General features: G+C 31.3%; 1 protein-coding gene and 1 long non-coding RNA gene across 3 annotated transcripts in view; both read right to left on the reverse strand.

Moving 5' to 3' along the window:
• Positions 1–349: 349 nt before the first annotated feature.
• Positions 350–6085, reverse strand: LOC111636693. 2 transcript variants are annotated; one of them, XR_002758571.1, is made up of 4 exons: positions 5531–6085; positions 5432–5434; positions 1410–1435; positions 350–686 (listed from the first exon to the last, which is right to left on the reverse strand). It is a non-coding gene; the product is annotated as an uncharacterized LOC111636693 (long non-coding RNA). The 2 variants fall into 2 exon arrangements; XR_002758572.1 differs by having other exon boundaries at positions 1388–1435.
• A 503-nt stretch (positions 6086–6588) lies between these two features.
• The window catches only part of LOC111636694 (serine--tRNA ligase, cytoplasmic-like), a 42238-nt gene continuing 25483 nt past the window's right edge, over positions 6589–23343 (reverse strand). The window contains exons 8-11 of the mRNA XM_023381990.1: positions 21871–22000; positions 15821–15978; positions 7932–8061; positions 6589–6809 (exon numbers count right to left, since the gene is read on the reverse strand). Coding sequence (XP_023237758.1) covers positions 6694–6809; positions 7932–8061; positions 15821–15978; positions 21871–22000 — 534 coding nt within the window. The 3' untranslated portion in view covers positions 6589–6693. The remainder of the gene's footprint in view (positions 6810–7931; positions 8062–15820; positions 15979–21870; positions 22001–23343) is intronic.

Here is a 23343-nt window from a genome sequence, read left to right on the forward strand (position 1 = left end):
TGTTGCCGGGAAAGTTAAACAACTCGTTGCTGGATTTTTAAAATTATAACGTAGCTGTTTGTATAGGTGTCAAAATGGAAAATGCTTCTTTAATCATTCTGTTCTTTTAGTATTTAATGTAATTGATATTTATAATTCACGATGTCTACAAAGAGGCATTGTATAAATTAATATCATAAATATTACGGTAGCATTACTATTTGAGTTTTCAATCAATTTATCTTCCACACTAAATAGAAACTTAAATGTAATGATTTACTTACAATTAAAATTTTACTAAGTTTTACTTACAATTAAATGTAAAGATTTAATTGTAAGTAAANTTATATCAAATAAATGTTTTGTACGTTTAAACCACATTTATTAAATTACTTGTCAAAGTTTGATGATTCTATATTTGATTACATAAGTTACATATATTACTGATCTATAATACATATGAAATTAATTCATTCGTAGTTTCGTGTTCATCACAACTTCTAACACAGCAAATACACCATACACGAATTTGACACGCATCAGAGTGTCTACATTAAATAATTCTAGTGTTATACAACAGATGGAGACACAATATTAGACGTCCACACATTTTTCAAACGCATTCCTGCGACTTTACTTCACTCCTTTTATTTCTTGTGTCACTTCTTGTTCGGTAATTACAGTAGAACTTTTAGTTCAGTTATACTCTACAAATTAAAATTTTCAAGTAATGAACCGTTTTTTTCGGTAGAATAATAAAGTCATTGGGAAGAAACAGAAAATTTTAACAATCTAAAAGTTACATGCAGTATATAATACCCAGGGCCTTAGAGGCACCAATTAGTAGACCCTATTCCTCTCCGGAAGCTATGGAAACATACAAATAGAATTAATAAAACAAATAACAGTATATTTTTCCCATTGTGTGAAAAAGTTTAATTTCCATTGCTCTGGTTTTATAAAAAAGAAGAAAAAAAAATATATTAGTTATTTTTATGTCCATTGCCACAGACCAAACTCTCTCTGACGTCCTCCATTAGGCGGCCGGATGGCCGAGCTTCCAAGGTGGCAACCTACCGCTCTGGGGGACCTGGGTTCGAATACGAACGGGTCGAAAAATCCCCAGAAATTTTTCGGGGGGTGGTCCGTTCGGATATGTCGGGCCTCGTTCCTCACCACCCGGCAGCCCCATTGTGGGCCTTGCCGAACCCATAATGGGCTTGCAAAAAGAGGCCCTCTTAGTGCCCATAGGGCGGAAAGAGTTAAAAAAGAAAAAAAAAACGTCCTCCATTATCTGAACCTGCCAACATTAAATTATTTAGTGACGAACAGATTCATTACTTTCGTGTAATTCATAATCAGAACACGATTTTAGGAGAATAATAATAATGTAACTCATTCATCTTACCTGAACTGCACTGCCGACTTACCACTAGGTATATGAGGTTCGGGGTTCCTAAATTGTAAAAAAAAAGAAAGCAATTTTACTGTTGCAATCGTATGGAATAATTTATATACGAGTATAAACAATTCTTTAGATACAGTTAGACGTTATTAATTTATGTGGCGGGCTCCCACTCTTTGAGTCTAGGAACCCGGAAAGCCATTGTTGAACTTAGTATTCCTATTACGTTAAAAATATTTTTAGAAAACTTCATATAAAATTACTAATGGAGAATATAATAGGGAAACAATACGAGATCGAGAAAATATATTCACGAATACAACTAATTACTCAAGAAAATATGAAAAATTATAATAAACTCATTATGATTTCAAATATTATAAACATTATTCAGCATTATAGGAATAATTTTAAAACATCATTTCTGCTGAGTTTTAAAAATCAGTGAAATAAATCTCATCACAAAAATAACACTAAAGTATTTTTTAAGTATTTGAATTCACGTATTTGAAAATAAACACATTATCAGGGTCGAAAATACGCGTAATTCTTCTAGATAACAATTCACCTATACGTTAACGTCTTACCGCATGCAGCCATTGTCACAGACTGAAATGCCTAACAAATATTAGACAAAACTACAGGCATAAATACTGTAAAACAGAACACTTCTCACGAAAATGTTGCATAAACTACAAAAGCTACAAATATCAGAAGTATTGTAATAAACAAACATTACAAAATTCAATAATATAGTGCACTATACTAAAATCCATTAATATAATAAAACCTAATAATATCATCTGGTAAAAACACAATGAACGCAGAAAAACAAAGAAGCTTCTTTTCATTTTGTCTGTCAATTTCGATATAAAAACCGCAACATCGCTGTTAGCGAGGTTGGAGTTTATGGAATATTTTGACATAGCTACCCCATGATCCATGATGTCTAACTACTTATTGATAATAAGCAGTAGCTGGACACCATGGAATAGCAATGCCACAAATTACAACTATGCGATGTCGCGCTTTATGTGTACATCGCGGTGAATTTTTTCTTGATTGCTTAGTTTTGCTGAATGGCTCTTATTGTACTTCAAGAATCTTGATTTTATGAAGTATAAAGTATTTACTTCAGTATCGTATTTCGTTTCAGCGAAAGATTTTCTTTTGCAATGTATACTGCTTGTCGATTTTCTACAATATTATGAACTAGTTTTTATTTGAAAAGATCGTATTTTGTACATTTTTATCCTGTTATCAATTATTATTGATACGTTTTGCATTAATCAGTATAATGCCTTAACATATAATGTAAAAAGTCTATGTTCTATTTTTTGCTAAATAGAATTTTATACCATGTACAATACAAGTTCGTTAATGCGACACTTTGTAATTCGAAATGCCCGGTAATCAGGTACCCTCTGAAAAGTAGCCGAATAATAATTCGGAATTCTATTTAATATTATGGAATTTCTGTCTGTATATTTGTTTGTTAATTGGTTTTCTTTGAAACGCATTTCAAAGAGAACTAACTAATCAACATACAACATAGACAACATAATCAGCATACAGTTAAGTATTTAGAAATTTTTCTTCTATCCTCTGATTAGGCCTATATATTTTCAGAACCCTTTCTCAAATCCTCTCAAAATCTTCATTGTTCGAATTTATTCGGCAGATTATATCTTTCTTATAAAAAAGATATAATTCAATAACCGGAATGCAAAGTTTTTTTTAAAAAAAAGTTTGTCTTCAGGTTATCGAAAATTTATTACTGGCATTTTATAGAAGGAACGCAGGACATTTATCAAGAAGTGTTGGAAAAGGATTTAGAGGATTGTAGACGACGGGGAAGACCCCCACTGGATGGATTGAGTGTGTTAAACGAGATTTGGAGCAATTGAGAATGGATAATGGAAAGACGAAATTACAAGTTAGAAATGAGTGGAGGTACTTTACTAGTAGTTGCCAGCAAAAACTTTCAATGATCTCTAGAGCGATATGATTATGATGATGATGATTCAGTGGCACCTGCAGTCTATGAAAAATGGGGACATAAGCTATAAAAAAGGGCTTCAAACTTTATGATTCAACGTGGGATCAGCGCTCCCATAAAGTGATGCTGGATACAATCGGTGCTAACTTGGCCTCGAAAACAAGGAATGGGGTTTTGGTAAACATACAACAAAGTTGCATGAGTCAATGGACAAATATCGTTCATTAGTTTCTTTTATATTTGCATAATAGGCTACAAGTCATGGATTTTCTGATGTTTGTGCCCCCTCGGGGATTAGGAAAAAGAAACCGAGACGAAAAGGAAGCACTTGCCCCAAGTGCCTCAATATACGGGCGTCCCTGTGATGATTCTATTCGGCCCATGGTTGGGCTAGCAGTCCACCATGGCCGAGTGGTATAAAACCATTGAACACTGGTAGTTTAGTTGGCCTTGGGTTCGCGTCTCATCAACGGTCTAGTCAAGTGAAATTTTTCGGGTTTCTTCACGTGTCTAACACTTAAATAGTCAAAATTTTTCCGTAGAAAGTCCTTGAAAGATTTGCCTATGAGTTGCGCTACTGTATCTCATCAAACCAAATCAGGTTAGCGAAAAAGACATTGAGAAGAAGGTATAAAATTTCCGAGACTCAAACTCGGATCCCTTCGAGGATTAAACTGGCATGTTTACTATTTGCATATTTTATATACAGTATAATATAACGTAGAAAAGTAACCTTAGATAAAGAGCGGAATGGAGAACCTGTAGAATGTATCTCAAACAGATGTAAAAAGCCCGAGAAGTTATAGAAGATAGGATTCCATCTTATTGGTACTAAACAAGCCTACAAATGAGGAAGCCGAACTCGACATACCCGGGACATGTCATCTAGGGAATTTTCATTGGTTATTTCTATAAAAATTACGCTTATCACGCACGAGTTAACTCATTGTCTATCGCTTATTCCAAAACCGGTTTGGAAGAGAAAACGTATTTTGTACAGTCGTAATGGATAAACTTCCAACTTGCTTTAGGAATGACGTCAACAAATATTGGAATGAGAAAACAATAGTACTTAATATCGCATTGACAGAGGATCTAAACAAATGAATTGCAGAGTCTATAAAACTGGCAAATACAAAATGAAATACTAGAAGTTTGCGTTTATCGGCATCGAAAATTCTATGCTCCTATATATTTAATGGTTATTTACATAAATTTTGGCTGCTCCTTAGCTCACATATGCCTATGCATTTTTCGATATAGTAGTAAGAATTCTTTTTGATATCTCTGAATTCTTAGTGTAACAGATTAGATCAATAAATACATTAAATGTTAATGATTCCATCTTAGTTGTAGCAACTGCTATAAAGTATATATCGCAGTAGGACAGCTCGTTTCACAAATCTTGATTGAGAATCTGTGCCAAAATGAATGTGCATTACCAAAAAATGTGCTTTGAACACTTCCAGAGCCAACAGAGTACTGCGCATTACCCGGCCAAGATATATAAAACGACCTGTAATGTATACGCAAAAATGTTGATCGAGTATTCCAGTGCTTGCGAGTCTCATACGGTTCTTCTAGAACCTTACTGCGGCTTCCATATACTATATTTAAGTATATAAATATATAATCGTTCTAATAGACGAGGGACTCATCATGAGTCCCTCATGTATTTCTTATAGGCAATGTAAGGCTCTATCATGACGAGATTTGGTCACCCCTGCTTATGCGCTAAATACCCAGATTGTTTGATTGTTAGTTTTGAATTATAGTTAGGTACACGATTTTGAATTCTTAAAAATAATTCTAATAAAAATTACAATTAAATTATATTATTATCGAATCTATATTATTGTAAAATTGCCGTAAATAATAAATATAACGGCAAAACAACGATTAAATTAATAACTTTCGGTGAAAAACATCGCGATACAAAATAATAAACGGATTTGTCCTTTTTTAGACATCATAATTTTATTAGTCTTTATCGTAAGACTCGTATGAGATTGTACTGTATTTATACCGAATGTTTACACGCAAGCGACCTGCTGCTTTATGAGATTCCTATGAAATGGGACGTGGTCTCTATTGAAAGTAATGTAATATGTTCGAACACATTGTAACATCTTTAGAATAAAAGTTACTTGTTTACATCCGGAAATTGCAGCTCAACAGTCGTACTTATCATGGCGACACGATGCTTTCATCTCCGATTCAAAAACAAAAAGCAGTAGCGATCAACCACATTGTTTATATTTAGCTGAGCGCAAAGAGAAATCAAAGTTCGTTATTGTGTTGGCAACGTAGTGTTTATGCGCTGGGTTTTATGCACGGGATAAATCGAGCATAAAAAACTACGTGATACAATTCACTTATCTCTATCTACTGAAATGGTCTCCTCCTGAATGTTCAGATGTTTCCATTTTTTATTTATTAATCATTGTACTTTTTTCTTTGGGAGCAGCTGTTTTCACTTCTTCGACCAAGAGTGGCGTCACGCATTACATCAGTCAATAACTTACTAGATCAACGTTGGCTGATTTATCGTGGTTACATGCAATCATAGTCACACGCGACTCTGGCAAATAAAAAAAGAAAATCTCGCTTCAAAGAAGTTTTCATCGCTAAAGCGAGATTGCATCTTTCTTAGTTAGTTCTTTCTGCCCTGTGGGCATTAAGAGGGTCTTTTTGGCAAGCCCATTATGGGTTCGACTAGGTGATGAGGGAAGAGCACACATCAGAACGGACCACCATCCTAAACATTTTTCGATCCTCTAGAACCGATCCAGAGTTCCCCAGAGAGGTAGGCTGCCACCTATGACCATCAGCGAGACTGCATTAAAAAATTGTAATATAGGTTGCCTCAAATGGTTGCACGCAACGTACGTTGCTGCAACTTCCACGAAGTTGTACCATGTTCAGGTAAAGTAAAAGATTAGATTCCAAAGCTGCACCTTAGAATATAGTTTCTTAAATAAATTGAAAAAAATTGCCTATCATAAAATTAGCGACTTCGTTAATGATTACGAACATTTCTGTAAGCCTTTTAATTAAATTATTTAATCTTAATAATACGACAAACCTTTTAAATCACTAAATAACATTCTGATTTTATTTTTCGATATGTTATTTGGTGAAGAATTTTCGTAACTTTTGTATAAATAATTAAATAAATTACACAACAGAAAACTCTTGACAATTTTTAATATCCTTCAGAAGTGAAAAATAAGTTTTAGCGACATTATTAAATATGCACTGCAATGTGGCGTAATATAATAATAGTAATTACTAATCATTTATAAAAAAATTAATTTGAATTTTGATCTTTTTTCTTCTCCATTCCTTCTTTCTGTTTTCTCTGTTTCTTGGTCATAGCTTCATCGATAGGAGCTGGTCTCACGAATGGAATTTCCTCTTGCAAATCTGTAATAATTTTTGTAAATTAATAATGAAACAAGTTTCATCTAATGTAATATCTTTCTGTATTCAAATATTATGAGATTGAAAATAAATGCAATAAATTATCATTTTTAATATCTAATTTGGTATAGTTTGATGTTTCATATCACTAAAATCTTTCACAGATGATACATTAAAATAAGTCGTTTTCATAATTTCAGTGTTTGTAATTTCATAAAACAAAAGGAAAAGAAATTCACTAGAAAACTAAATTCTGATAATTTTAATGGGAGCTTACTACTACTACTACTACTACTACTTTATTAAAATTAAGAGAGAATGTTCAGCCACAAATGTTTGTGACTGTTGTAATTAATTAAGCTAATACAAAACCAGTGTATTATACTTGATTAATATGGAAATTGTGTACGCATTTGTTTATGGAAACTATGAAACTGTGTATGTATAACAATATGTAATAAATGGAAACTAATTGATTCATTTGTAAAAATGTATTTTAAAAATTTACCACTAATAGATTAAAATTTAATAGATAAAAGCAATATACTGTATAATACTGTAAATATATATTGCAATCAATCTATAAGTCAATTATCAATACTGTTTGAAATATCAGTAATGATGATTTCTTTTGCAATGTTTTCAGCATGATAATCAATATACAGTAGACCCCCTATAACACTGTAGATAATTCCGTGTTATATGAATTCCATGTTGTACAAGTCACTTAGATTTGTAAAATCTAAGTGCCTCATACAACGTGGAATTCATATAACATGAAATTATCTAGTGTTATGGGGGGGGTCTACTGTAGTGTGATGATCTGGAAATACTCTGCTATTTATTATAAATATTTAATTAGTGAATGTAAATATAGTACAGGTGTTCTGAAAGCAAATTCTTTCTGAAATTAGATTTCTTTAAAAAATGTAACTCAGTAAAAGGTATAACATTTCTAGAATAAAATATACTTTATCCAGAATTGCTTAAGAGTATCATTAAATAACTAAATGATTTATACTTCATTCGGTTTATAATAATTCATAATACAAAGAACAAAAACAATTATTCAAAACAAGTAATTTGATGGTTGAAATAATAGTAATTCAATATTTAAAAAATTACCTGGAGGCATAAATGGTTTTAATGCATCAGGAATTTTTATACCAGTGTCTGTCTGATAATTTTCTAATAAGGCGCAGATTACCCTCGTTGTGGCACACATAGTGGCATTTAACATATGTACATAATCAACCTGTAACAATTAGAAATCATAACTTTTAAAGAAATCTGTTATAAAAATATACTGAACAGTTAATGCTGTACAGTATTAACTATATCTTATTGTAGAAAACTATTACTAAAGAAGTCTACAATCATGCAATATGTTAAACATTTCCAAAATAACATTTTATTTGTCTCATACATAGTCTCAGAGAATAGAATACTGGTAATAAAAACTTTTAACACTGAAGATATTAAATGACTAATAATTTTTGTTTTTATCAATAAATACTAATGGTTTTAATGATAAATGTTAGGTCACATTAAAAATAAATTTAAATTATTTACTTATATTTCATTCAAGATATTTATTATTGTTTTCTAATATTTGAAAAAAAAACTAAGAAAATGTGTGTGTACATTTTCTTAGTTTTTTTTTTTTCATATACTATATATTTTAAAAGAAAACATGTTCAATATCAAAAGCGCTCAGCAACTAAATAATAATAAACAAAACACCTTTTTTTGCCGAGAAATAAATATAATTTGCAAAAACAAACATTTTCATGAAAACGTTTGTTTTTGCAAATTATATTTATTTCTCGGCAAAAAAAGGTGTTTTGTTTATTATTAAAACATGTTCATAAATGTTTCAAACTTCAGTTTTTCCCCTTCAAATTTTAATTTTTAAAATTTTTTTCAAATAGTTCCTAAATTCATAAAATCTAAATTCATTATTTTGTAATCTTTTTAAATTAGAAATACACTGAAACAAATACAAAATGAAAAGAATTCTGTAAAAATTATAGCAGATGTTATCAAAGTGCTTCAAATTAATATAAATTAAACAACAAAGAAATAAATAAAAATTCATTTATTATTCTACACTAAAACTTTCCATTCTAAAATTATATCTAAAACAAAAATTAATGAAAAGAACTTAAGTCAAAAACCTTTACTTCTAAAAAGAATGACTTATAAGGAGACCATCGAACCCTTGCTCTCATCAAACTGTTTGATTTTTTTACAATACAGTACAGCATCGATTATCCGACTCAATTGGGGACTCAGGTTGGTCAGATAATTGAAAAATCGGATAACCGAAAAAAATACATTATTAGTATAGTATATTAGTATATCCCATGTAATTAGTATATTAGTATATTGCTATTAACCAACTTTGCATTGAATTTTCATCGATGTTAAGTCTAACAAATTTTTTTTAAATAATAATCATCGCTATCGTATTGTTAAAAATTATTTTAAAATTATTTTATTGCTCACAAAATAAACAATCACTCATAATTAGAAAATTAAGTCTCGTTTAAATACTGGCCTCCCTTCAATGGTCAAGCCAGTATTGCCAGCTAAAACACGCAAAAATTTAACAAAAATAATATTAAAGTAGCGAAGACATTGCCAAATATTGTAGTGCCACATCACTAGCGGACATTTGAAATTTGCCGACTGGAACGGTCGGTTAACCGAGGTGACGGTTAATCGGGGGTCGAATAATCAATGCTCTACTGTATATCATATACAGTAGAGCATTGATTAAAGTAACTCTTATTTTATAGTCAGATAAAGCACAAGGGTTCGCAAAATATCAATGTTTAAAGTTTTCTGTTTTGGTTATATACTGAGTTCATAAAAATGAGTCCTAAGCAAGCATAGTTGAATGAGTAAGATGACCTGTTGGCAAGCTCAATGTTGCAGTTTCCTGTCTCTCTTCTTCCGATTTTTTTTTAAAAGAAATCTTTTCCTGTAACATGCAGTCATGTGAATTATTACATATATTAGTCCAAAAACATTTTATATAACCACTTGAGAGGACAATTAAAATTCATTTGCTTCTTTTACACCAATTGAAAGCACGATTTTTCCTTGCAATGATAAGATATGCAAGGCATGCATCAAAATTCATTAATGACAGATCAGTATTTTTAAATGTCAATGAAATCAGCTTCCCTATGACAATACAAAAAAATAATGCTCTTGTAAAGACATTGCTTTTATTAATTATTCTATAGAATTCTAGAACAATTTTATTTTTCCATTGAATAATAAATTAGCATGTTTCTTACAGTTGTTGGTTTAAAAGTATATTAAATTTATATGCTTATGACCTAATACGTATAATAATTCACTGGATTCTTAAAAACCTTCAAAAGTAGAGAGGCAGGAAGTTGCAATATCGAGCTTGCCAATCAGTCATCTTACTCATTCAACAACACTTGACCATGATTCATTTTTATGAACTCACTATATAACCAAAACAGAAAACTTTCAAGGTTAATTTATTGCAAACTCTTGCACAGTGGCAAGGGCTTGCAATATTAACTTTACTGGATATTAGTTAGATAAGTGTACTATATTATTAAAAAATCAAACAGTTTGAGGAGGGCAAGTGTTGATAGTCCCCCCTTGTGAGTTTGATATATATTGCAGTATACTACCCTTCTAGTAATTCATGGTAAAGCCACTCAATGGAACTTTCAAGCATTTGCAGGAAAAATAAGTTTGAAACTTTTCTTACTCCTAGTGAACCATGTTATGTGAATAACATGTTAACAGTAGCATAGCTGAGTGGGTAAGATGTCTACTATACTGTATGTTGCAGGAATCTTACCTTTTTAAAATTTTTTAAATCTGAACTGAAGAAGATTATTGCGCAAAGTATTTTTCTAATTTTAATAAAGTAACTATTTTGTTTTTTATAATATTTATTTGCCATGCACTTTAAACATTTAATTTATTGTAATTCAATATTTTGAAGATTCTATTTCCAGACAGACATACAGCAAGGCTACAACAACTAAAATCTTTCTTGCAAATGTTGAATTATTGGTGTATCAACATGACAGATCATGTTGATACTATGTTATACTATGTTACTCCCTTGCAAATGTGAATTATTGGTGTATCAACATGATCTGTCATGTTGATACACCAATAATTCACATTTGTAAAGAAGTAACATAGTATGACTTTTTCTACTTGTTATAATTATAATTAAGCACAATGGGTTTGTAACAAGACACCCTCAACTCAACACATTGCTACACCAATAATTCAAGACTAGATAAGAAAGGACTATTGTATGTACAGTACTTGACATCTATTATCAATATGATACAATATTGTAAAAATAAAAATCACGAGAAAAGTGATAAATAATTTAAGATTATATTAACATTTATTTTGCATAGCATATCAATTATAATTACAAAATACTGAGTTTTCTTCATTGAAAATAAAAATATACAGGTATCCCTCATACAACACAGTAGTTACATTCCAAAAAAGTGTTGTGTTACGCAAATCTGTGCTACATGAAACAAAAGACTAATGCAAAACATAGGGTTACATTCCAGAAGTTACCAAAAGTATGCTATTCTTTTTCCTTACTAAGAGAAATAGGTTTATTAAAGCAATTAATAATTATTTCCAATCAATAATTAATTAATAATAATTAAAAGTACTGTATTATGCATTAATATTAATTTTAATTAAATGAAAGCATTTTCTTTTTACAAAGTATAATCATCATCTCAGCTTTTTGTTGATCTTGATCAGAAATATCAGCATCATTTTCATATTTTTTATTTTTATCATAAAAAATTTTTATGGATGATGAAATAAAAATATGCTATTAATCAAAAGTTTGTACTAGAAAATTGCATTTGTTCAGTTGAGTACCAAGAAACCGCTGTATTTCATTTATCATTTTTACGAATGAAGTAATCATTCGTAGGTAAGTAATATCTATGATTAAAAAAGTTTAACAACATTCACCTAAAATGTTTAAGTAAACTTTTCTAAACACAAAGATTAATCTATAAAGACAAAACACAGTGACAGTCTTAAAGGCAAAAGTTGAAAAGCAATGAAAACAACATCTGGTTGACAGGAAAGCTAATGCAATTTTTTCTTCCTTGTCCTATCAGTTTTCATTAAAATAAACCTGATGAAAAGCACAAAATACTTTGAAAATTTCAATATTCTAAAATCCATGGATTTTAGAATATTGCTTACTTGCATGCTTACTTGAATAAAAAAGTATAGAATAATGTAGTTTACACTTAAAAATTGTGAAATTTTATATCAAGAATTTCCAAAACTGCATTAGAACAAAACTGAAAGTCATGTTTTATGGGGGATATCCTCAATTTTCAAACCATGTTGTATATGAGGGATACCTGTACATTGCATTAATAATATGTTTCAACACACATTAGAAAAAACTTTTTTTAAAAAAAGTAAGATTTAAACCTGAAACATACAGTACAGTATATAAACACCTTATCTACACAGTTATGCCACTGTTAATATATTATCCATATAACTAGAAATTTCTCCATCTAGCATGATGAAATACTTTTAATTAGAATGTAGAAATTGAAGAATATTGAAGAATTGAGAAAAGTAAAGATTTTAAGAGATTCAAGAAAAGTTGCTATTTCTACAAATTAAATACTGTAGTTTATACTCAAGCTTGATATTGTGATGCTGTTTCTGCATCCCTTGACAAAGCCATTCTTATTGAATGTTGCTCAAGTTGAACTTCAGGACCTTCAGAGAGTCTCAGTGTTCTTATTCATTTAGATCTAGAATTTACCTGACCAATTTTACTCTCACACTTTCCCCTAGGCATTTTTTTCAACAAAATAGAGTGTCTTTTTAAATCCAAGTTGATTAAACAAATATGAATTGTATATACGTTAGTTAGATGAACGATAACACTTTCTAAATAACGGGCTCATTAGATCTAATGAGAATTCCATTAGATCTAATGATCTAATGAGAATTCCAACTGTATAACAGAATCTCACATGGTCACTATGGAAAGATTTTTTTTAAATTTGTTATAGAAGTTATATGATAGGCAATCATTTTTAAAGTTTAAATTTAATGAAGTAAATTTAAAATATGCTATTTGCCAAAATATTTAAAAATACAACTTAAGAAAAATTTCCTCATGAAGCATAAACATCATGTGGTCACTGATGTCACTGCAATGTAAGTGCAATTACCAATCCAAAATCTATAAAATGTTTATTCTATAGCTAATATTTCTGTAAAATAAGTAGTCTATACTTTTCATCAGAACATAAAACAAATATAACCAAAATTTCATCTGAATCGGATAAAAATTGCAGGAGTTGTATGGAATTCACACACAAAGGCTTTTATATTAGTAATATGGTATATAAGGAATAATGAAAATTCTAATTTTTTTCTCATGTTTCAGAGTTGCATGAAGTAACTTTACTATAAATTAGTAAATAGTACTACTATGGTATGATATAATAAATATATATAAGGACCTTGAATAAGTTCGCGCTTTTCTTTAACAGATGGCGTTACCAGAACCATGTGTGTTTATTTTTAGATGGTGATGCATCTGTAAGGAAGTACAATAAGCGACCTTGAAATTCAGTATATGTCATTTCACCGAAGTGTAAACAACTTATTTTTTCATTGTGTTAAACATGTCTAGTTTCGTGCCAAAAAAAGAGTATTTGCGGGGAATTTTATTGCAATACTTTATTAAAAAAAATCTGCAGCTGAAGCGCGCACAATTCTTGTTGAGATTTACGGCGACCATGCTCTGTCAGAAACAACACGCAGAGATTGGTTTAGATGCTTCAAAAATAATGATTTTGATGTTGAAGATAAAAAACGATCTGGCGCACCAAAAAAGTTTGAAGATGAGGAATTACAGCCATTACTTCATGAAGACTCATGTCAGACGCTAGCTGAACTTGCAGAATCATTAGGAGTTGATCACACAACAGTTTCAAAACGTTTAAAAGGATTAGGAAGGATTCAAAAGCAAGGACATTGGGTGCCGTATGAGTTGAAGCCGAAAGACGTCAAACGGCGTCTTTTCACATGTGAACAGCTGCTTCAACGGCAGAAAAGGAAAGGTTTTCTGCATCGTATCGTGACAGGTGATGAAAAATGGATACACTACGATAACCCTAAGCGTAGAAAATCGTGGGGTAAGCCCGGCCATGCATCAACATCGTCAGCAAGGCCGAATATCCATGGTTCGAAGCTTCTGCTCTGCATTTGGTGGGATCAGCTAGGTGTAGTTTATTACGAGCTGCTCAAACCAAACAAACCATCACGGGAGATCGCTATCGACTACAATTGATGCGTTTGAGCCAAGCATTGAAGGAAAAATGGCTGCTATATGAGCAGAGACACGACAAAGTGATTTTGCAACATGACAATGCTCGGCCACATGTTGCACAACCGGTGAAAACGTACTTGGAAACGCTTAAATGGGAAGTCCTACCCCACCCACCATATTCACCAGACATTGCCCCTTCGGATTATCACTTGTTCCAATCGATGGCACATGGCCTGGCTGAGCAGCACTTCCATTCTTATGAAGATGCCAAAAAATGGGTTGATTCTAGGATAGCCTCAAAAGACGTGTCGTTTTGCTGACATGGAATTCAAATGCTGCCAGAATGATGGGAGAAAGTAGTGGCTAGCGATGGACAATACTTTCAGTGACGTGTTTATTACAACTTTTTTAAAATAAAGTGTTAATTTTCACAAATAACAGCAAGAACTTATTCAAGGTTCTTATATATATATATATGTGTTACTGTGAAAGACCGAAATTAGAGAATGTCGATATTCTCTCATACAAAATAGGTTGGTGAAAGATCAAATATTTGGTTATATTATTATACATTTGAACAATTGCTGGTATATGTCGACAAGCACAGATAAGCATTGGTGGAGGTCAAAACGACACCTGAGAAGCTATTGTTGACAGAGAGGCGACAGTCTGTCGCCAAATTCTTCACCGTTTTCTTCTGCTCAAATTGGTGATACTGTACGAATACAAGTTCCTGATGTCGATCGTGACCATACAGATACCCGAAATGTGTTGGTGGTTATTGTTGGAATACAAGACTCCAACTTTTATAAATTAGCAAACAAAAATGATACCCTCAAGCAGCTTTATACCCGTAACCAGTTTGTAATTTGTAAAGAAAAGTTACTTTTCATAGATGAGATTTCTTCTCAAGAAATATCACTGAGAGAAGCAGCTGCAGTGAATTTGAAAAGTGGAGAGCAAGGCTATACATCTTGTCATTGCAAAAGAAGTGTTTCACGAATAAATGCAGTTGTAAAAGCAAGCGACTCTTGTGCAATTCAAAGTGTCATAACAGTTTAAGTTGCTGCAATAAATAAGATTATATAACGTTAATCACACAATTTATGTGTAAGTTTATTATTGTATTATTTTCTTTAATGATTTAGAATGTACTGTTCGTTTTAGGTTCAACAGTTTATTTACACGTGCTGTTACTTAAGCTTGGTCCTATTTTGACATATTAAAAAGTTGCATTTTTGTCTTAACGTAATAAAAATATTTTTATTCAACATTATTCACCATCAGTGCATGCTGAATGTCGACATTTGCTGGTGTAAGTGAGAAATAATGATATTTAGCAAATATTTCGTACATACACGAAACGACTGCGTGAATGCTGACATTCACCGGAGAATGTTGACATTCGCCAGATATCGGTCATTCACAGTAACATATATATNATTTTAAAATTAATTTTATGTTGTGATCTAGAAAGGTTGTTTAATAATTAATTTTAAATTAAAAATTTTTCATACTAGAAACTAGATTTGTAACTTGCTGAACAGAAAACAGCAGTTATTTTATCATATGTTAAATAATCCTGAAATTATAAATATAACAATATTTTCTTATAACAACTATTCAATAAGTATAAATTTTTCTATCTTACTTGTGCATTCATTTTCTTTGTCTGTCCATATCTAACCAATAACCTTCTAGCTTGATAATCTAAGCAATTAGAACATGACACTAATTCACGAAATGTTCCAGAAGCAGGAAACCAAGCTTCTAAGTCATACTTTTTAGCTGCTGCATTATTAAGAGCACCTTCAAGATAATTAATAGAAATTTATTAACAAGAAAAACTTAGAAACAAGTCATGTATATACAACAATAAATAAATAAAATAAAATCTTATCTTTTCTATTGAAATAATAAACAATTGAAAATGGTATTTTCAGCTAAATAAATTTTATCAAAAACAAAAAAACATTGGCTAATAACAATAATAAAAATAATTAATATGTTTCTATTTTTTTTGGAAGGTCATGCTAATATGATGTTATAAAACTTCATTGTTGAGTAGATGATAATATAAAACTCTGTCATCTGTGATATTATTTCTATCATATTTTCCAGTTTTATTGTATGAAGGTGAACCAGGAATTATCCACAATGTTCTGGTAAACTTTCTTACAAAAGTGTTTCAGGCTGAGACAAGCCAGGTATGCATCATTTCTTGGACTTTATGGCCTGAAGCAAATCAATAAATTCTTAAAGCATCTTTAAAGATATAGATGAGGAAAATATAGCAGCAAGTTGCCAAACTTTTCCAGCTGTTATGAGATTTTATTTTGAAAATAATTTTTATATTACTGGTATTAATTTGATCACAATAAATAAATAAAATTGCATATGACATCATCTGTTATGAGATTTTCTTATAAAATATTTTTATATTATTATTATAAAATGGAAAAAAAGCTTAATTTTGAGTATAGTGATGAATTTCATGAAAAAAGATTGTAAATGCTAATAACAAATATCTTCATTAAGTCCACCCCCTCTCAAGATATGACAATAGCACCCCTCTAACATTCCCCTGACCTTTAACCACCAAAATTTAATAGCATCAATGCCCCTTATACACAAGCTACCAAGCCATATTTTGTTTCTTCAATACCCTCATATCCATGGAATTTTTTCCTCATTTTTTTTCACTTTTCAGTTCTCAAAATGGGAAAATTTGAAAAATAGTCAAAGGGTCAAATTTGATACAATTCCAATACTTTTCCTTGTTATGCATACATAGCAACCAGGAAAGTAAAAAGGCTGCGAGATGGATAATCCACTATCTCAAACTTCAGCTACCAAGAGTTTCAACCATGCAAATGGCATTGTAAAGATGCACACTGTCATGCAGCTAAAGAATTTCAAGGTAATAAATTATCCATTTCAGAGTCCAGGTCCCACTCTCTGAGACTATTGTCTTTTTTGCCCCCTTAAAGATGCATAAAAAGGTCATTGATTTTCTTCCATGATAATCAAGAAGCAGTGCACAACTGGGACTGTATTCTGGTCATCATCTCTCATAAACTGTACGCTGATTGGCTAATCATTTGTTTATATCTTGAGAGATTATCACATCTCTCCAAACATGATTCTGGACAACTTTTTCTCTTGAAGACAAGCGGATAGTTGTCTTTTGTCTCGATTTTCATTATATCCAGTATGGACAACTGGATGCTACTCGTGCTGTACAATCATATTAGAGAATGGTCTCTATCTGAGGAAGGAATATTTTGAGAGAGAAAATGCTTATGATTTTTTTTTTCCAGTGCCTACTTGAAAACGTCGCTGATTCTATTTTTTTTTTTTTTTAATTATTTTACATCAATTACTGAACTATTGAATATGATGTTAATCTTACCTAGATAGTTAAGGAGAAATTAGGTGGTAATATTTTGAAAAATATCTAAGCACATATGCTTTTCTAACTTAGGTTATTAAAATTTTTATTTGTTAAGAGACAAATTGACATTACAATCTGTAAAAATGTTATAAAACAAAAACAATGTTATCAAAATTGGGTGCTTTATTTGAATGTATGCTTTCCTTGCCATGTAATCTATAATTACTTACTCTGCATTTTCGAAAATTTTACAATTTCGTTGGTTAAAATTCTATACTGCTTTGCATGCGCAGATAACACGAACATGTATAATCAACCGAATAGAATCGTGACATCAACAATAAAGACAAGATTGTTACGAATGACCAGAATCGCCACTGTGTATGAGAGTCAAATTTCGTCTCTCACTTTGACGTCATTCGTTGGTGAAAGAAGAGATGAGAGATAAGTGACCAGAATACAGCCCCTGGCTTGTTTCTTGGCCTGAAACTTTCTTTTCTGCTGGGATTCAAAAGATTGTGAACAGATAGAGCAAGTGTATTAAGAAGCTTGAGAACTACATTAAAAAATAATGTAAAGATTTGTTTCACAAGAACTTAGTAAGCTTAGTAATAAAGTTTACAAAAACACAGTGAATAATTTCTGATCCACTCTCACTCTTACAGAAATCTGATGATTAGTGTATATGCAATTGAAAGAGTTCAACTTACATTTCTCCTTATTTTTTAATTGAAAATCATGCTATCAGGTTGTCAAGAATGAAATTTGTGGAAAAAAAGGCAAAGTTGGTTGATAACTTACAAATATAAGAAATTACTTTATTCATCAAAATATGCACCCATATTGTCTATACACTTTTGCCATTTAAGTGGCAGATTGTTCAAGCTGGTGGTATAAAATACTGGCGGACAAGAGTCAATGAATTCCTAGACGGCCAGTTTTACAGCATTGTCAGAATTAAATTATTTCCTATTAAAAAGTTGTCCAAATTGCGGAAGAAGAGGTAGTCAGTGGGGGCTAGGTCTGGTGAGTATGGAGAATGATGATGAAGTGGAACAACTTCATCATCCTCCATACTCCAATTCCTATAGTTTTGCCACAATCATTTGTACTGTGGTCTAGCATTATCATGCAATAAGATAGGAGTCAATCTGACTAATCTAGGCTGTTTTTCTTTAAGTTTTTGCATATTTTGTCCTGTTGGTTGCAGTATATTTCTGCTGTGATCGATGAGCTAGGTTTCATGAAATCATAATGGATCACACCTATGCTAGACCACCAAACACTCACCATCAGCTTCTTTTAATGAATATTGCATTTTGGAGTGTGTTTTGGTGATTAATCCTTGTCCAACTACTGTGCTGAATGTTTGCGATTGTCATATTGGATCCATTTCTCATCACAAGCGACAATTTGATCAAAAATGGATCATATTTGTGACGAGAAAGCAACATCAAGCAAGCTTCCAAATGCTTTTGTTTCTGTTTTTCATTCAGTTCATGTGGAACCCACTTATCCAACTTTTTTCACTTTACCGATTTCAGCTAAATGAGTTAATATTGTTTGTTTGCTAACACCAAACTTCAACAATAATTCATAGGNTAAACTATATTCAATGTTACAAGTGCTAGTACCCAAATTGCCGTATCATGCACTATTTTTAAAATGCACAAGATGGAGAAAAATATGTCTTAAAATCTTTGAAGTTTTTTGAAGCACAGGTTATAAAATTGTAAAACTGTTAATAATTTTATAAAAATGACTTTTTAAAGTCCAAAATGTCATTCTTTTTAATATCAAAACTTAAAATAGTGTAAGAAAACCAACTATATTTGAAATAAAACAAAATCTAAAACTGTTAATAATTTTATTAAAATGACTTTTTAAAGTCCAAAATGTCATTCTTTTTAATATCAAAACTTAAAATAGTGTAAGAAAACCAACTAGATTTGCCATCATCAGTAACAAATACATCATTCAACTTCCAGGAAAAATATGAAGGAGGTCTTTAAATATGGCTGAAACCATTCATTATGAATAAATTTCAGTTGTTAGGATTTAAAAGATGTATTTGTTATTGATAAAACTTAAAATTTTGGTAATTTCTCTTCTCCAGTATAAACCATATTATATTTCAATGGAAAATAAATCCTGTGTATAAAAATCACTCTTTTGACACATGAAAATTTCAGTTACAGAATAAAAGAAATTATGTTCCTTTATAAAAAAAAATTATAGGTGAGGATTGATTTTAAAATGATCAATTATTTTAAAAATTATTGAAGTTCTTCCCAGAGCCTGATTTAGTTGTCTTAGCACCTTTGAATTGAATGAATTGAATTCTTCAATAATACTAAAAAACTTGTGATACTACAATATACTTCTAATCAATGCCATGTCTTCACTTTTTTGTCTCGAAGACAAAATTTCAATAATGTTTTTGACATTAGAAATCATATTTCTCTGTACATTTTGTATTGAAGGAAATTGGATATCTATTTATTTTCACAAAAAGTTAGAATTATTCTCATTTCTCAGTAATTCATACACCTTAAGATTCAATTAAAAGATTGTTTAATTCCAGTTTATGAAATTATAAGTATTTGTTAAAAATTTATTAAATTTAAACAAATTACATTTAATTGCCATTTTTTAAATTTCATTTCAACCAGATAAGAATATATCTGATGTTATTAAATTAATTTTCAAAATTGAATCATCATAAATTAGGAGATTCAATTGAAAGTGAACCACATTCCATGATGTAGAATGGTCTGATCAATTTAGCAGTGTATGTAGTGCCTAATATGCATGTAGTTCAGTATACAGTATTTACTTTTTGCTGAAAACATACATGTTCTGGAGTTTGAGCAAAACTTAACATACTTAGTATAATATATGCTTACAAGTTAAACAATAATAGATTGTGAAATTTTTAACAGTGGAAAAAGTAATGAGAATTGTTTATTGGTGAACACTGAACATTACTAGTAATAATGAAGTATAAAACAAACAGTTTCAGGGAAGGAGGAACAGTTTAGATGAGTCTCATTTATGTCAAGTGATTAAAGGGATAGAATTTCATTCAGATGATGGTGCTAAGGGACACTCTAACCTGCAGTCACAATCATGCTACTTGGATGGTATTAATAGCAATGGGATAAGTTTCTTAATTCTGGTGGAGACTACTTTTCAATAAAGGACATTGTTTCTGAAAAAACCAGGTATGTCTTCCTTTCATTTGATTCACCTAATATGTCACTATCTCATGTAAGATAAAACAAATATTTACAAGAAAACAGCATCTTACACAGGGCTACAATTAATAAAGTTAATTAAATATCATAACAACTGGATTGTATGGAAATTATTTTTTAGAATCTATAATTATAAAATAAACTTTTTGTGGACAGTGGAAAAAAGTCCCAACAATCATTAAATTATACAATATAAATGTAAATGCCATCATAATTGTCAATGAATTCCTAGACGGCCAGTTTTACAGCATTGTCAGAATTAAATTATTTCCTATTAAAAAGTTGTCCAAATTGCGGAAGAAGAGGTAGTCAGTGGGGGCTAGGTCTGGTGAGTATGGAGAATGATGATGAAGTGGAACAACTTCATCATCCTCCNAAATGAAAATAAACTGAGAAAACATTCAAACTATTACATATTCTATAAATTTGTTTAAAACACTGAAGGATTTTTGTTCTTGATATTGTATTTTAAGCTCATATACAATCAAATACACTTTCAAAAGATATTTATTTATTTTATTATTTATCTTTAAATTTCTATAAATCATACATAACTTTACCTAAATATTTATCTGAAAAATGAACTTTATTGCAATATTATATGAAATATGACCAGAAAGTAAGAATTAGATTGGGTATATGTATATAAAACTTTGCAATATTTTTGCAATAAACAGTTTAACCTTGCTCCAAATGATTATCATTACTAGAATCTAGAGAGCACTCAAGAGACAAAAGACATTGTGCAGACTGACTGAAAGACTTGGCAATGAACTTCTACAACAACGGATTATAAAACATGTGCCACAATGTGACAAGTGTTTGAATTTATGTGGCAATTATACAGAAAAGTAACGTAATGCATACATACATACATACATGAACAACATTTTACAATACACTTAATTTTAAAAATTTTTAACAAAGTTTTTTTATACCCAACCAATTCTTACTTTCTGGGCATGCCTCACATTAATTAATGGATATTTATATTTGTACATGCCTCATATTGAAATAAAATTGATAAATTATTTGAAATTTTGAACTTACCAGATACAATATTTACAATTCGATATGGAATTCCTAAGAGTTGACAGAATTCTTCTGCATTTCCAATCATCTCATCAAACATTTCCCAAGACTTGTTATCATGAGGTGAAGTAAGACAAAACTGTTCAACCTATACAGTAAAAATAGATAAAGGCATATGTATCACATATATTATCAAATATAAAGATTAATATGTTGTTATTCATTGTTCGAGTTAACCTTTCATTACCATACAGTTTTTATTCTTGGAAATAGGCTACATCAGAATGCAATGTAATATTAGAAACAAGTAATCATGATATATTACCTTACAATTACTGTTTTTTTAAAAGTAATATTCTAAAGACCAGACAGTGAAGACATTAACCTAGCTCTCTGGGGGACCCAGGATCATATCCAGGCAAACAATTCCAAAAGTTTATCATAGGTAGTCTGTCTCAGATATGTCAGGCTCTATTCCTAACGAAGCGAGTTTGTTGAAGAGCCGAAAACAAGGCCTTTCCGACAGTTTGCGTGCATCATTGCTAGGAATAATGGTCTGTTTGGTCGAGGATAGGCTACGGAAGAAAGAACAGACTGCCACTCACTTAGGATTCATGTAAGTTTTTATTGTTTTTTTTTTTTCCAATTTCCACTCTTAGCTTGGTCGGGCTTTTAGACAGCATCAACTCTAGGCGTCGTGATGCTTTCTTTGTTGTTCGAATCGTTTCATTTCCATGGTTTCTGACAGATTAGGACCAGGCCATTGTTTCTTACTGTTATTCACTCACCACCGGCTGCATTGGCTGGAGACGGCTGCCTCACTATGCATTCAAGTGCAACAGTGCAGTTAGAATGTATCTGTGTGCAGTCGGAGAGTGTGTAGACAACATTTGTCGAATTTCTTTCTAACCCAGTTTTTAGTGTTTATCACGAAATCTTTTATATCTGCTAGATCCCATTTAACTGTCGGGACGATTGTGAAAGCGTGGGAACTTGACAACCTGACCCCCCGACATCGTCCCAACAAGTCTCTTAATCCGTTCTTGCGTGTTGCAATTCATAAGGATGAGTAGGGTTGTTGGATTAAGGTGATATCAATGCCAGAATCTGAGACATATGTTCGATTAAGTGATCTGTGGTAGTGGACGACCTGTCTAGATTGATCTGTATAATTTTTATAGCCATTTTAAAGTTTGTTTACTTTATATACTTACACTGATTATTAATCTAAACTATTGGCGAGTGTTTGGCCTACTGATGTCATGGCGATATTTGTATAAGGAACAACAACGGTCCCTGGCGCCATGGTCGACATCCACGTACTCTGAAGTGAGCTTTCTGGAAGCATTATACAGTAATACCTCAACTTACGTGAACCCGGAGTTATGTGATTTTCAAATCTCGTCGATTCGTCTTTTGTTTGAGCGCCACGCAACTCTTGATTACTCATTCCCCACACACTATTGTTCAGCTTACATGTTCAGACGTGTC

The sequence above is a fragment of the Centruroides sculpturatus genome, unplaced genomic scaffold (assembly GCF_000671375.1).
Source record: "Centruroides sculpturatus isolate CEXI.00-Female unplaced genomic scaffold, Cexi_2.0 scaffold667, whole genome shotgun sequence".
Classification (NCBI taxonomy): Eukaryota; Metazoa; Arthropoda; class Arachnida; order Scorpiones; family Buthidae; genus Centruroides; species Centruroides sculpturatus.